The following is a 15,510-nucleotide window of genomic DNA, read 5'->3' on the forward strand; positions in this document are numbered from 1 at the left end:
GAAGATTTTCATCTGGGTCGTCTTCTCCACTTCCTACAGACAGGAGTGGATATGGGCCTGAAATTAGGCTCGGTTAAGGTACAGATTTCGGCCCTCTCGATTTTCTTTCAGAAGGAATTGGCTTCTCTCTTGTAAAGGGAGTGCTGCACATCCAGCCTCCTTTTGTGCCTCCATTGGCACCATGGAACCTGAACGTGGTGTTGCAGTTCCTAAAATCACACTGGTTTGAACCGCTTAACAGGGTTGAGTTGAAATTTCTTACCTGGAAGGTGGTCATGTTGTTGGCCTTAGCATCAGCAAGGCGAGTGTCAGAATTGGCGGCTTTGTCACACAAGAGCCCCTACTTGATTTTACATGTGGATCGAGCTGAATTGAGGACACGTCCGCAATTTTTGCCTAAAGTGGTTTCTTCGTTCCATATGAATCAACCTATTGTGGTGCCTGTGGCTACAAGTGACCTGGAGGATTCCAGATCCCTGGACGTAGTCAGGGCCTTAAAAATCTATGTAGCCAGGACGGCTAGAATTAGGAAAACAGAGGCTCTGTTTGTCCTGTATGCGGCCAATAAGATTGGCGCTCCTGCTTCGAAGCAGACTATTGCTCGCTGGATCTGTAATACGATTCAGCAGGCTCACTCTACGGCTGGATTGCCGGTACCAAATTCGGTTAAGTCCCATTCCACTAGGAAGGTGAACTCTTCTTGGGCGGCTGCCCGAGGCGTCTCGGCATTACAACTTTGCCGAGCGGCGACTTGGTCGGGGTCAAACACTTTTGCTAAATTCTACAAGTTTGATACCCTGGCTGATGAGGACCTAGCATTTGCTCAGTCGGTGCTGCAGAGTCATACGCACTCTCCCGCCCGATTGGATGCTTTGGTATAAACCCCATGGTCCTTACGGAGTCCCCAGCATCCTCTAGGACGTAAGAGAAAATAAGATTTTAAACCTACCGGTAAATCTAATTCTCCTAGTCCGTAGAGGATGCTGGGCGCCCGTCCCAGTGCGGAAACTCTGCAAGACTTGTATATAGTTGTTGCTTACATAAGGGTTATGTTACAGTTGACATCGGTCTTGGACCGTTACTGTCATTTGTTCATACTGTTAACTGGTTATGTATGTTCCAGGTTACATGGTATGATTGGTGTGGGCTGGTATGAATCTTGCCCTTGGATTGCTAAATCCTGCCTTGTATTGTCCATCTCCTCTGGGCACAGTTCTCTAACTGAGGTCTGGAGGAGGGGCATAGAGGAAGGAGCCAGTGCACACCCATAGTCAAAGTTCTTTTTAGGTGCCCTATCTCCTGCGGAGCCCGTCTATACCCCATGGTCCTTACGGAGTCCCCAGCATCCTCTACGGACTAGGAGAAATAGATTTACCGGTAGGTTTAAAATCTTATTTTTTTACCAAGACTTTATTATTAATCAGTTGTTTCTTGTCAGGTGTATATTTTTCTCTGGTGAGTGGGTTTATCTGTAGGCCCGAATTGGGGAGCCACTAAGAGGAATGGAATCCAAAGAAACCTTAAATTACAATTTGTGAAATTGAATACTATTCATTCATTGTGTACACTATAGCGCACTCTGTTTTATATTGTTTTAATCTAGTTTCAAGTTCCCACTAACTGGGATTTTCAGTAGTGCTGCTTACATTCAGCGCAGGAAAAGTAGTTCTTCTTTTTGCTTGATATATATATATATATATATATACAAATCATACAAATTCAGCACTCACCTAATATTAACACTGCAAACTGTAATTCATCTGAATTCAGGGAATGTTAGTTCCAAAATATTGCAATAGTTTGTTAAGCTGACCAGCCCCTTCACGGCCATTTCCATTTGGTCAGTCCCTACACTGACTTACACAAATCTGAGCAATGCTCACAGGCATCTTTTGGATTTTTTTTCACGTTATCATTATGGGGTATTGTCTGTAGAATTTTGAGGGGAAAAAAGAATTTATTCCATTTTGGAATAAGGCTGTAACATAACAAAATGTGGATAAAGAGAATACTTTCCGGATGCACTGTATATCTACATACACATATATATAGAGTTTCTAGGCTTACGGCTGTGTACACAATAGGCCGACCGGCAATCTTGCTGATGGTCGGGACGTATTCCCTTCATCATGTACCATGGAAATTTGCCAGTACACACTGCATGATGTAGTGAATGAAGAAACTACATCTTGTTCCATCCTTCATTACATGCATAGCGCTGCATACAATATCTTCTGGTTGGCTGATCAGCATGGCTAACCAGAAGATGTTGCATGCGACCTGCGGGAGCGCGCAATTGGGCGTACATACTAGGCGATATGCACGATTTGTCATTTCACTATGTGTACCCGGCCTTAAGCCCATTGTGAATTTTGAACACAGTGAGATGATCAGCACCTTGCGGTCATCAGCAGTGACTGCATGTTGTCACCACTATCTTAAAACCAAGGGACTTCCACTTTTTAAATGAAGAGAGAGAAAGAGTATGTGGCAACAGGAGTGCTGTACTGCATCGTCTATGTTCTCAGCACTGCTGCACAGTCTACTGTATGGTCTCAATACTACTGTATCATGTATGTTCTCAGCACTTCTGCATCGTCTATGTTCTCAACACCGCTATATCATTTATGTTCTCAGCACCGCTGCATCGTCTGTGTTCTCAGCACTGCTGCATGATCTGTGTCCTCAGCACTGCTGCACAGTCTATGTTCTCAATATTGCTGTATCATGTACGTTCTCAGCACTTCTGCATCGTCTATGTTCTCAACACCGCCATATCATTTATGTTCTCAGCACCGCTGCATCGTCTGTGTTCTCAGCACTGCTGCATCATCTGTGTCCTCAGCACTGCTGCATTGTCTATGTTATCAGCACTGCTGCACTGTCTATGTTCTCAGCACTGCTGCATCATCTGTGATCTCAGCACTGTTACACTATCTATGTTCTCAGCACTGCTGCACTGTCTATGTTCTCAGCACTGCTGCATCATCTGTGATCTCAGCACTGTTACACTATCTATGTTCTCAGCACTGCTGCACTGTCTATGTTATCAGCACTGCTGCATCATCTATGTTCTCAGCACTGCTGCATTGTCTATGTTCTCAGCACTGCTGCATCATCTATGTTCTCAGCTCTGCTGCATTGTCTGTGTTCTCAGCACTGTTGCACTGTCTATGAGGGTCATTCCGAGTTGATCGTAGCTGTGCTAAATTTAGCACAGCTACGATCAATCACACTACGGCGCTGGCGCATGCGCAGTAGGGACCCGTTCGCTCGGCTGTGACAAAAAGCAGCGAGCGAACGGGTCAGAATGACCCCCTATGTTCTCAGCACTGCTGCATCATCTATGTTCTCAGCACTGCTGCACTGTCTATGTTCTCAGCACTGCTGCACTGTCTATGTTTTCAGCACTGCTGCATCATCTATGATCTCAGCACTGTTGCACTGTCTATGTTCTCAGCACTGCTGCATCATCTATGATCTCAGCACTGTTGCACTGTCTATGTTCTCAGCACTGCTGCACTGTCTATGTTTTCAGCACTGCTACACTATTTATGTTCTCAGCACAGCTGTACTGTCTATGGGCCTAATTCAGACCTGATCGGTGCTGTGCAGCGATCAGGTCTGAACTGCGCATGCACCGGCGCCGCAGTATGCCGGCGCATGCCAGACAGCTGATGGCTGTTTTAGCCCTGTCAATCAGGCAGAGGCGGTTGCTGGGCGGGAAGGGGCGGGCCGGCGGTGTTTGGCTGCCGTTTAGGGGGCGCGGTCTGGGCAACGCAGGCATGCCCGGACCGTTGGTGGGGGCAGGCCGCGGCGGCTGCATGACGTCACACGCAGCCGCTGCGACCCGAGCAGCTACGAGTATCTCCCTGCCAGTGCGCAGGAGCTGCGCTGGCAGGGAGCTACTCTTCCATTACAAAAGCATCGCCGCTGTGCGTTGCTTCTGTACTTGTGTGATGGGGCAGGGACCAGTGCTGCAAGTATGGCGGTACGGGGCGGTACAGCGTACCTGTAAGAAGATCCCAGCAGGTACGCTGTACCAACAGGCCGCCACCTTGCAGACACCGTGTCTTGGAGAGAGGAGAGCCAGCTCTGAGGTGTCAGCTGAGGTGTGTTTACTGTACTGCACTGTGAGCACTTCCTTGGACCTTAGTTCTGCACTCTTCTGGACCTTAGGGGTCTATTTTCTAAGCCTTAAGTGGAGATAAAGTGGAAGGTGATAAAGTACCAACCAATCAGCTCCTAACTACCATGTCACAGGCTGGGTTTGAAAAATGACAGTTAAGGGCCGTACTGACCGGGAGATGCGAACCGCTCAGCACCCATCTCTCCCCCCGCTCAGCACAGCGTGATGTGCCAAACTAGCAGCGGCGATAGCGCATCGCTGTCACTGGCACCCCTACACACGGAGTGATGTATTCCTAATTTCTAAGCAATCTAGTCAGATTGCTTAGAAATTAATTGAACGTCGCTCCATGTGTACCCCCCTTTAGGAGCTGGTACTTTATCTCCATCTAAGGCTTAGTACATAGACCCTTTATAGTTCTGCACTTCTTTAGACCTCAGTAGCCATGGCAAACTGGAGTGATGCGATAACATATGCAACATCAGTAAAAGCCCTGAAAAAACTTTATCTGTGAAACGCGCGTCGGCGATTCACACTGTGCCAATGTGACCAATAATTGTGTGCATACCGATTATATGTGGAGGAGTCTTAGCATGATATTATATGTGTAGAAGCATACTTTATACCTTATGATACTGATAGGGCTTAGTACAAATTTACCTTTGCTTAACCAAAGTTGTAGATGAATGAACCACTGAGCAAATAGCAACAGTGTTACATTTGACTTAGATCAGGGGTTAGTCTGTCTGTCAGATACATTCATACAATTTTAGTGGTAATGTGATACAAAGTAACTACCTTTATGTATAGTCTGTGATACACAGCTGCAGAAGATTAGTCAGGATTAATTGTAAAAACTAAATAAAACTCTCCTCACTCAAAAGAGTGGGTGTGCCACGCGCTTGATAGAGCTGGTTCTCCTAAGCAGCTGTAAAACCTTGGACAGTCACTCCAAACTATACACAAAATACAATAGTACTAGAAGTACTCATACAGCGCTAGAAAATGAATAAATCTAAGCAGACAGGTGAAAAGGATCAATCAACAATTTAATATAGAATAAAAAATGGGTAAAATAATGCCCAGGGTGACAATTAATAAGCACCAATGCACACGGAGAACAGTTAAAAAACCATGGCTTGTTTAAAAAGCCAAATGGAATTAGCAACAGGACATATCCAGTGGTTGGTGGACTTCAATTTCCCTTTAACCATTAAAGATGTATGTCTCTCCACAAATAATTACCAATCCCGGAGGTACAAATGCAAGCTTCCCTGATGGTATCTCAGCAAATGAAGATCTCAGCACATCAGTTGAAGGGGAATGGGTTAGTACTCCATTAGCAGTAGGATGGTTGTGGAGGAATGGTTCCAAGTTTCTTTAAGGGTCCACCGTCCAAATGATCCTGGATAATATATGTCCCAGTGTCCAACAAGTAGGTCCTTACGCGTTTCGCTGTCTTCAGGGGGCAGCTTTGTCAAAGGTAAGTCTCTTACCTTTGACAAAGCTGCCCCCTGAAGACAGCGAAACAGGAGGGCATGTAACATTAATTTTCAGTAATTTCCACTCAATTTTTACTACCTCACAGCTCACAATATTGTATTCACCAATATTGGCCAAAGGCTGGCTGTCTTAACTGCGGTATACAGTGTGGGTTGGATACAGGACAGGTTAAATATAGTGGGGGATACAGTGTGGTTTGGATACAGTGCTGGTTGGAGACAGTGCAGGATACAGTGTGGGTTGGATATAGTAGTTCTGGATATGTTACTGGTTGGAAACAGTGTGGGATACAGTGCAGGGCTGGAAACAGTGCAGGTTGGATACCATGTGGGTTGGATACAGTGTAGGAAACAGTGCAGGTCGGATGCAATGTGATTTGGATAATTTTGGTCAGATACACTGCTGTATATATTGCTGGTTGGATACAGTGTGGGATACAGTTTGGATCGGATACAGTGCTGGATACATTGCTGGTTGGATACAGTGCAGGATACATTGTTGGTTGGATACAGTGCAGGATACATTGCTGGTTGGATACAGTGTGGGTCGGATACAGTGTGGGTTGGATACAGTTTAGGATGGATATAGTGCGGGATACAGTGTGGGTCAGATACAATGCAGGGCAGATACACCAATAGTGCACTTACTGTGACGGGGATGCCGGTGGTGTCCTCAGTGCGGAAGTGTCAGCAGTGCAGAGTCCTCAATGGGGGGTTGCCAGTGGTGTCAGTACTGCTGGGCTGCTGGCGGTGTTGGCAGTGATGGTGGTGTCTTCAGTGCAGAGTTGCTGGTGGTGTCAGTAGTACTGGCTGTGCCGGCAATGCGGGGGTGCCAGGGGTGTACTCAGTGCAGGAGTGCTGGCAGTGTCAGCAGTGCTGGCAGTGTCCTCAGTGTGGGGTTGCCAGTAGTGTCTGTACTGCTGGGGTGCTGGCGGTGTCAGCAGTGATGGTGGTGTCTTCAGTGCAGGGGTGCCGGCAGTGTCGGTACTGCTAACTTTGTTGGCAGTGTGGCGGTGCCAGGGGTGTCCTCAGTGCAGTGGTGCCAGCAGTGTCCTCAGTGCGGGGTTGCTGGTGGTGTAAGTACTGCTGGGGTACTGGCAATGTTGGCAGTGCAGGAATGTCAGTGGTGTCCTCAGTGCCAGGGTGTCGACAGTGTTGGCAATGTGGGAGTGCTGGCGGTGTCATCAGTGCTGAGGTGTGTCAGTGATGTCGGCAGTACAGGGGTGACGGTTGTGCCGGCAGAGCAGGAATGCCAGCAATGCCTTCAGTGCAGCGTTGCCGGAAGTGTCAGCTGTGCTTGAGTGCCAGCTGTGTCCTCAGTGCGGGCTGCCAGCAGTGTGGGGGTGTCGGCAGTGCGGGCGGCGGTGTCACTAGTGTGGTGCGGGATGCCGTCTTGCCCCGTTAAAGTCTATGAGGACACACTGATTGGCTGAGAGCCATGACAGATGGCCTTCTTAGCCAATCAGTGGTCAGCCCATTGACTTCATTAGGACTTTTGAAATTGGCGCCCGAGCCGAAACTGCAAGATCCTTTAGCAGTATATCGTGGTTTCAACTCGGGTCAGGATCCGAGGCAGCCAGGGCAGATCTGAGCCCCGGCTCGACTGTTTCGGATCCCGGAAGTTTGGAGCGGTTTGGATTTCTTAAAATCCAAACTGCTCATCTCTAATTGTTAGTGGGTGTTTTGGGGGCGATTGAACTTGGGACTTTACCCTTTTGTTGTTTTTAGGGCCAGGAAGCAAACTTTTCCCCCCTGAAAGGCCAAATTGGCAGATGTTACATTAAGGGCTTTGTTGGATCATTGCCACTAGAATTTATGAAAGATTGAACTTAATGTATCCGTTCAACCTTACTAGCTTTGTAATGATTTTATGGTCTGCATTGAACATCATGTCATTTGATATTTTATTTTGCAACCAATAACCACTATTCAATAGAATTCTATTCTGTCACGTAGAGCTAAAATGTACATTTCATGATTTAGATTGACTGAAGATCCCAGCAGTGGTGAATTATAATTAGTCAGAAGGGGTAACTATCTGAGACCAAGGGGGCCCGCTCCTACTGCTCCATGTGCACCAGTAATGGGAGGACCAACAAGTAGGCGTGTTAGGTTACATGACCTTTAGCTTCCTATTGGCTGGCTTTGGGCGAGGCTGTACACAGTCTGGAATCCTGCACTCAAGCCCTCTTCAATCCCATTACTTTTGTATTTGTAATTTATTTGTTTTAAACTCACCAAAATTATTTCCATATATTATATTACATTACATTAGCAATTATAATGTCCATTCATACAGCATTTCTTGTGATACTATCACGCACAGGCAAATAAATACAGCAATACTATGGATACCTCTTGTTTGATGTCCCTACAGAAAACAATGTAGGAATTAATCATTTAAAGTAAGTATGAAATGAGCTGACATGAGCAGGGGCTTTTGTTCATTTGAACTGGAGCTATTTATAAATAGGAGAAACAGCGTGTCGCCACTTACTGTACCTGGGCTGATTAAACAGTTCTTAGAAGGTCTGGCGACTGGAAATAAATGTGTTCTGTGGATGAGACCTTTTCAGGAGAATCATCTGAAATGTCACAACACTGCAAGAAGAGAGACTATCTGCAACCCTCAGCCATTTACCTGCCAGTGTGAAGTCTCCTTCATGTAAATGCTTCAATGTAAACAAACATGAGAAATATTCACATTAACCTCTCCCTGCTTCTAATGCTCATATTATTATAGTGTCAGCTATGTACTCACGTGGCCTGCAGTGTAATCCCCTGCACAGAGAGCAAACACATAGAATGTTCTTCTCATGCACAATGTTACATTCTGTCTGAGCCACTGTTTACCCCCATAATCATTGTGCCTGCAAAGCGACCCCAATCCAAATGAAAGAAGACGACAGAGTTCAGAAACAATGTAAGCCTGAAAAGTGATAAATATCACTGTGATAAAGCACCAGCCAATCGGCTCCTAACTGCCATGTCACAGGCTGTGTTTGAAAAATGACAGTTAGGAGCCGATTGGCTGGTGCTTTATCACAGTGATATTTATCACTTTTCAAGCTTAGTACATCTGGCCCATTCTATGAAGCTGCATAACTAAACATTGTGACGAAGCCTACTGTGCATGCGCAGGTCTCCGGAAACATGGCACCTGCCATGTTCTGGACACAAAATTCACTACGGCGCATATTCGGCAGCCATTTTGGAAGAGATTTTTGCTGTGACTGCAGCGCCCAATGCTAGACTCTGGAAAGGTAAGTTTTAAAATATGGGTGCAATGTTATTATTATACAAACGCCAACGGTATTTTAAGCACTGTACATTGGAGAAGGGGTGCAGGCGGTGGGGGTGGGGCAATAAGTGTGATCGCTCCACTCTGCACAGGCAGAAGAGACAACTGCAGCAGCCTCCCTTATCCCACTGCAGCTGGGCTGGGGAGAGAGGCTGCTGCTGCTAACACAAGGGGGTGTTGGGGGGAGAGTGGCAGCAGACCAGTGGACCCTCCAACATGGCGGGGCCCGGGTAATTAGTACGTGCTCCCCCAACCCCGCTATCGGTTCTGGGTATAATATCTAGACAAAATGTTGACAGGAACATAATGTTCACAATTAATATGTAGACAGGTTGAAATGTCAATAGTCAATGGCCCTCATTCCGAGTCGTTCGCTCGGTATTTTTCATCGCATCGCAGTGAAATTCCGCTTAGTGCGCATGCGCAATATTCGCACTGCGACTGCGCCAAGTATCTTTGCTATGAAGATAGTATTTTTACTCACAGCTTTTTCATCGCTCCGGCGATCGTAATGTGATTGACAGGAAATGGGTGTTACTGGGCGGAAACACGGCGTTTCAGGGGCGTGTGGCTGAAAACGCTACCGTTTCCGGAAAAAACGCAGGAGTGGCCGGAGAAACGGGGGAGTGGTTGGGCGAACGCTGGGTGTGTTTGTGACGTCAAACCAGGAACGACAAGCACTGAACTGATCGCACAGGCAGAGTAAGTCTGGAGCTACTCTAAAACTGCTAAGTAGTTTGTGAGCGCAATATTGCGAATACATCGGTCGCAATTTTAAGATGCTAAGATACACTCCCAGTAGGCGGCGGCTTAGCGTGTGTAACTCTGCTAAATTCGCCTTGCGACCGATCAACTCGGAATGAGGGCCAATATGTCGACATTTAAAATATAGGGAGATCATAAGGTTGACAGCAAAATGTCGACAGGGTCAGTGTCAACAACCAAAACGTAAATACAGTTAAAATGTTGACAGTCTATACTGTGCCTATATTATAAATGTCAATATGATCAGAAATAGTGACATGTAAAAATAGAAATGCATGTCTGTCTATATTGTGTCTGTCAACATTTTCATTGTTGACATAATAGCATGCAGAGTATTGTCTGATTGCAACTAACATATTAACAGTATTCAATGTCGACATTATGACTGTGTCTACATTTTAACTGTTGACTATATCACCCTGTCGACCATATCTCCACCTTGACCCTTTGGTTGGTGACATTTTGGCCATGGCGACTCTTTCACATTCTACCTTGATGACCTGTTGACCTTTTGATTTTCTGCTTTGGCAACAGGACATTCCTCCCTAACCATCTCCTCAATCACAGGATATGTAGAACTCTTAATATGGGTCACATTTTCGTTCAGTTTAATATTGAGCAACTGATATTACTGTAAATGAGGTTCTAAGACATCGTATAATGTATTAGTTTGAGCAACATTATATTATGGGCAATACTGTTCCTTCTTTAGGAAACTGTGGTAATTAGTAGTGGACAGACTGTTTTTTTAATACAAAACAAATAAAACACACTAGCTCTATTCACTTGTATCTTTAAAACAATTAATTTTCTATGATTATAACTATACTGGTCCAATGTATATATAAAATTGATACAGCTGTGAGGTACTTCATGAATTCCGTTGGAAAATGAGGAGCCTAATGGGAGCAGTATATTGTTTCCCCTAGGAAAATGGTAATGCGGGGACATGTGAAGAAGACCTCTTGTGAAACATACATGGTTTGCTATGTAACACATTTAATTTCTAGAATATAACATTACGAGTTGCAGGAATAAAATGTTCAGACTAGAATCCACATAAGTATCAGTATGTTTCTGGGTCAGTCACAGTGGCAGAAATATACCACAGGGGAGTAAACACTATTACCTGGTATTTAGTTTGATTTTCCTCTTCAACTGTTTTCTACTTTTGCTGAAAATATGAATTCACCTCTAAAAATATATTTAATTAAATTCATTACAGGAGGGAGTTTTGGCTCATTAAACATAATTATTTCTCATCACCCTCCAAGACAAAGGGGCATATGCATCAATGCTTGGAGAGAGATAAAGTACCAACCAACCAACCAACCAACCAACCAACCAACCAACCAACCAACCAGATCCTGTCATTTTTTTAAAACACAGCCTGCAGCATGGCAGGAGCTGATTGGCTGGTACTTTATCTCTCTCCACTTTATCTCTTGTCAAGTGCTGATGCATATGCTCATAGTGTGGGGTACATTTAACTTATGTATTGATTTTTGTGTTTTATTAAACTTAATTACAAACAGTATAACATCAGCAATTGTCAGTCACTGCTTTTTAGTCCACCTTAAATGTTCCTAATGGAAAACGTATGGTACCCTTTCTGTGCTAGAAGGAACTTGACCTTTGTTGGGGAAAGAACCGGCTTCAGTCATCATTCATAAGTTTAGCTGAGAGCTAAATGTTTTGTGGCCTAGTAACAGGTAATTTTGTATGTTTTTTAACCTATCATAAAAGTCAAATGCCACACGATCCCGTCTACCCAATGCTTCAGAACTTACAACTTATTTTACTATAGACTGAATAAATTAACTGATGTAAAAAACACACTTCTCAACAGATAATTAATATCCCTTCATTTTCACTGTTCCATTCCTGAGAAGCATTTTACCTTTGTATTATACATACCTCCCAACATTGTGAAGTTTGAATTCAGGAACTTGCGAATGCTGATAAGGGGAATGGCCTCATGGAAAAGGGGAGTGACCTTGTGGCACATCCCCATTTGCAGCACTCCTAGTGATGTTGGGCTGTTCCTACGCCCTCCCCACACTGTATACAGATGTTGTGCATCCTCCCAAACTTTCCTCTCCTTCGGAACACTATGGCCACTGGTGGGATAGCAGGACAGTCCCTGAAAGGTGGGACAGTTGGGAGGTATAGTGTTCTGGGAGGTGTAGTCCAGTAGTTAGCCATGGCCTACAGAACACAGTGCTGTTGGATACTGGAGATACTGATATTGCAGGGCTGATTTTGAAAATACACAGCAACTAAAGGTCACGGGGAAGGTACAAAAGCAAAAAGGAGCAAGTAACTGCACCCTGGAAGTTGATAAAACCATCTTATACTGGCATTGGGGCAGGGCAAGACTAAAGGCTGAATCTGAGCAAAACCAGCTATGTACTATTAGACGATGTAGTATCTAGAGATGTGCATGGACCTCTGTGTTTTGGTTCTAAATCTTCATTGTGTTTTGGTTTTACAAAAACTACCCTCAAATGTTTTGGTTTTGGTTTTGTATCTGGATTTATTGAAAATATTATAAAAAATTAAATCATGTAATGGATTTGCTTTTGTTCATACAGTATTATTAATAACCATTAATCATTACCATTAAGTTCCAGCTAATTCTGACAAATTATGACCACTTCAGACCACTTCACAAAAGCCCAGTAGAAATTATATATTACTAACATAGTTGCTACTGTAGTAGCAGCAAAATAGTTACATTCCAAAAACATTCCCTCTCCCAAATCAATTACTTCTCCTGGGTCTCTGAGTTGGCCTGGGATTTGGGATTGGAAAATAAGGGATGGGGGTGGGAGGGTGATGGGAATGGTGAATGTTTTCCAATACCCAGCACCAGGCTAAACCAGCGTGAGGGGTTTACACTAAAGCAGGGAGACACACAGCATGTTCAGCAGGGGGCATAACAGCAATCAGCCCCAAACTGGTCAGCACAGGGCTAGAATTCTTCGGAAAGTGGAGACCCCAAAGTTAAAATGGGGTCATCACTCATGAGGAACAACTAGCACATGGCTATTCCTAGCACCCCCTGGTGGTGGTGGGTGCAGAGTTAATGGTATTAAAAGAGTTAATATTGGCCCTCATTCCGAGTTGTTCGCTCGCAAGCTGCTTTTAGCAGCATTGCACACGCTAAGCCGCCGCCTACTGGGAGTGAATCTTAGCATCTTAAAATTGCGAACGAAAGATTCGCAATATTGCGATAAGACATCTCTGTGCAGTTTCTGAGTAGCTCGAGACTTACTCTGCCAGTGCGATCATTTCAGTGCTTGTCGTTCCTGGTTTGACGTCACAAACACACCCAGCGTTCGCCCAGACACTCCTCCGTTTCTCCAGCCACTCCCGCGTTTTTCCCAGAAACGGTAGCGTTTTTTCACACACGCCCCTAAAACGTCCTGTTTCCGCCCAGAAACACCCACTTCCTGTCAATCACATTACGATCACCAGAACGATGAAAAAGCCGTGAGTAAAATTCCTAACTGCATAGCAAATTTACTTGGCGCAGTCGCACTGCGGACATTGCGCATGCGCACTAAGCGGAAAATCGCTGCGATGCGAAGAAAATTACAGAGCGAACAACTCGGAATGACCCCCATTGTTCTTTACAGGCAGACTACATGTCCCAACCTACCCTGGCATGCCATCACTTGTGGAACAACAAGAGACAGCATGCCCTGACATTAAGGGCCCACTGGCACCTGTAAAAAATGTATTGAAACCTCAATCCGACCTTTAGTAAAATTACACTGCTCTCTTTCTCTTTCTCTCTCTCTCTCTCTCTCTCTCTCTCTCTCTATTTTGCTCTCTATCTCTCATCTCTGACACTGGTAGGAGGGGTCAGAGTTCACACCTGCTGTCAGTACAGTCCAATGTGATGACATCATTTTTATCAGCAGTTGATTTTATTAAATAGACAATACAACACTGTCATTAAAAGGATTGTTTGCTTACAGATGGTTTTCTCTACTGGTCTATACATGCCATTATGCAACATTAAATAAGTATACAGATTTTCTTTCTGACCCAACATAAGTAATAGGCATGCATGAAATAAAATATATGTAAGCAAGTTTACGAAAATGTATATTTACCTTAGTACTTGTCTTTATGAAGGGCAATAACTGCAGCCATGCATGATTGGAAGGGCAAAAATGTATTGCCCTCAAAATTTTGCCAAAGAGTCTGGTGATTGAATACTATGCCCCTGGTATTTAGGCATTATTTTCAATGGACTACTACTGTGTTAATTGTCAGCCCTGTATGTTAAATACTCTGTAAATGTAAATTTAGCGCATTCAAAATACATCCACCTGGTATGACAAGGTAATCAGAGCTAAAACATGAATTAACAAATCATTCTGCACGCATAGTGACGGCTCTAGCTGTGATAGCAGTGCATTCCTGACACAACAGCTGAATCTGTGCTCACACAACAAAGCACATGTAGGTGGACGTAAACCCCCTATGGAAATACAATTACTCACAGCAGCTATATTAAGCTCAAATAATACACGTTCTATAGTTCTGTACCCTACATTATACTTGTTCTTATTCAAATTTGTATTTTTATAAATAGTGTAAGAAAAAAAAAGTCTGTCATATAACATTCTGCAACTAAAAGAGATTTTATTATTTAAACTTTTCATACATGTCATAATTCGTTGAGCATTTTATTATCATTAACAATATTCATGATTCACATTAAAGATTCCATTATATTGACCATACTTTCTTTACATATGTCAGTGATCATTGCATTTTATTCGGGTTCGCCACTTACCCTGAGGTAGTTGAGGGTGAAATTGGTTAGACCCATCCTAGTGATGTTTTTGGAAAGTTGCTCTAGCACCTGTGGGTCCGGTGCCTATATACACAGGAAATACAAAAACATATTATTAACTGAACACATAACATTACAGAGCAATACAATAAAATGTTAGTACAGTGTTTAACTGAATATAACTAAACCCATTAAACAATTAGAAATATCATTGGCATATTTCTATGTTAGACATCTGCACATTTAGGGGCTATTTATTATAACTTGTGGTGGTCCTGGGAAATTAAGTTTCTACCTGACTGCTACTGTAGATCAGGTAATGGACACAAAGCACAGTGATGAATGGGCCAGTAACATAAGGGGTCATTCCGAGTTGATTGCTAGCTGCTTTTGTTCGCTGCGCAGCGATCAGGCAAAAAAAGGCACTTCTGCGGCGCAATGCGCACATGCGTTGTACTATTACAACGAACAATGTAGTTTCACACAAGGTCTAGCGAAGCTTTTCAGTCGCACTGGCAGCCGCAGAGTGATAGGAAGAGGGCATTTCTGGGTGTCAACTGACCGTTTTCAGGGAGTGCTCGAAAAAACTCAGGCGTGCCAGGAAAAACGCAGGCGTGGCTGGCCGAATGCAGGGCGTGTTCGTGACGTCAAAACAGGAACTGAACAGTCTGAAGTGATCGCAAGCGCTGAGTAGGTCTGAAGCTACTCTGAAACTGTACAAAATTATTTTGTAGCCGCTCTGCGATCCTTTCGTTCACACTTCTGCTAAGCTAAAATACACTCACAGTGAGAGGCGGCATAGCGTTTGCACGGCTGCTAAAAACTGCTAGCGAGCGATCAACTCGGAATGACCACCATAAACCATTAGATAGCACTGTAGCTGCAAGGCTGAAAGGTTAATTGGTAGTAAATGCTTATTTGGCGTCACCAAACAATTTCCTGATTTAAAACCCTAAGAGGCCCATTAATTAACATTATTTTTACTAAAATAATGTGGAAA

General features: G+C 44.1%; 1 protein-coding gene across 5 annotated transcripts in view; it reads right to left on the minus strand.

Annotated features, from left to right (window-relative positions):
* The window catches only part of LDB2 (LIM domain binding 2), a 540,533-nt gene that overhangs the window by 40,351 nt on the left and 484,672 nt on the right, over positions 1-15,510 (minus strand). For all 5 annotated transcript variants that reach the window (XM_063921234.1, XM_063921243.1, XM_063921225.1 and 2 more), the window contains exon 5: positions 14,511-14,594. In XM_063921234.1, coding sequence (XP_063777304.1) covers positions 14,511-14,594 — 84 coding nt within the window. The remainder of the gene's footprint in view (positions 1-14,510; positions 14,595-15,510) is intronic.

Source organism: Pseudophryne corroboree, chromosome 1 (assembly GCF_028390025.1).
Source record: "Pseudophryne corroboree isolate aPseCor3 chromosome 1, aPseCor3.hap2, whole genome shotgun sequence".
Lineage (NCBI taxonomy): Eukaryota > Metazoa > Chordata > Amphibia > Anura > Myobatrachidae > Pseudophryne > Pseudophryne corroboree.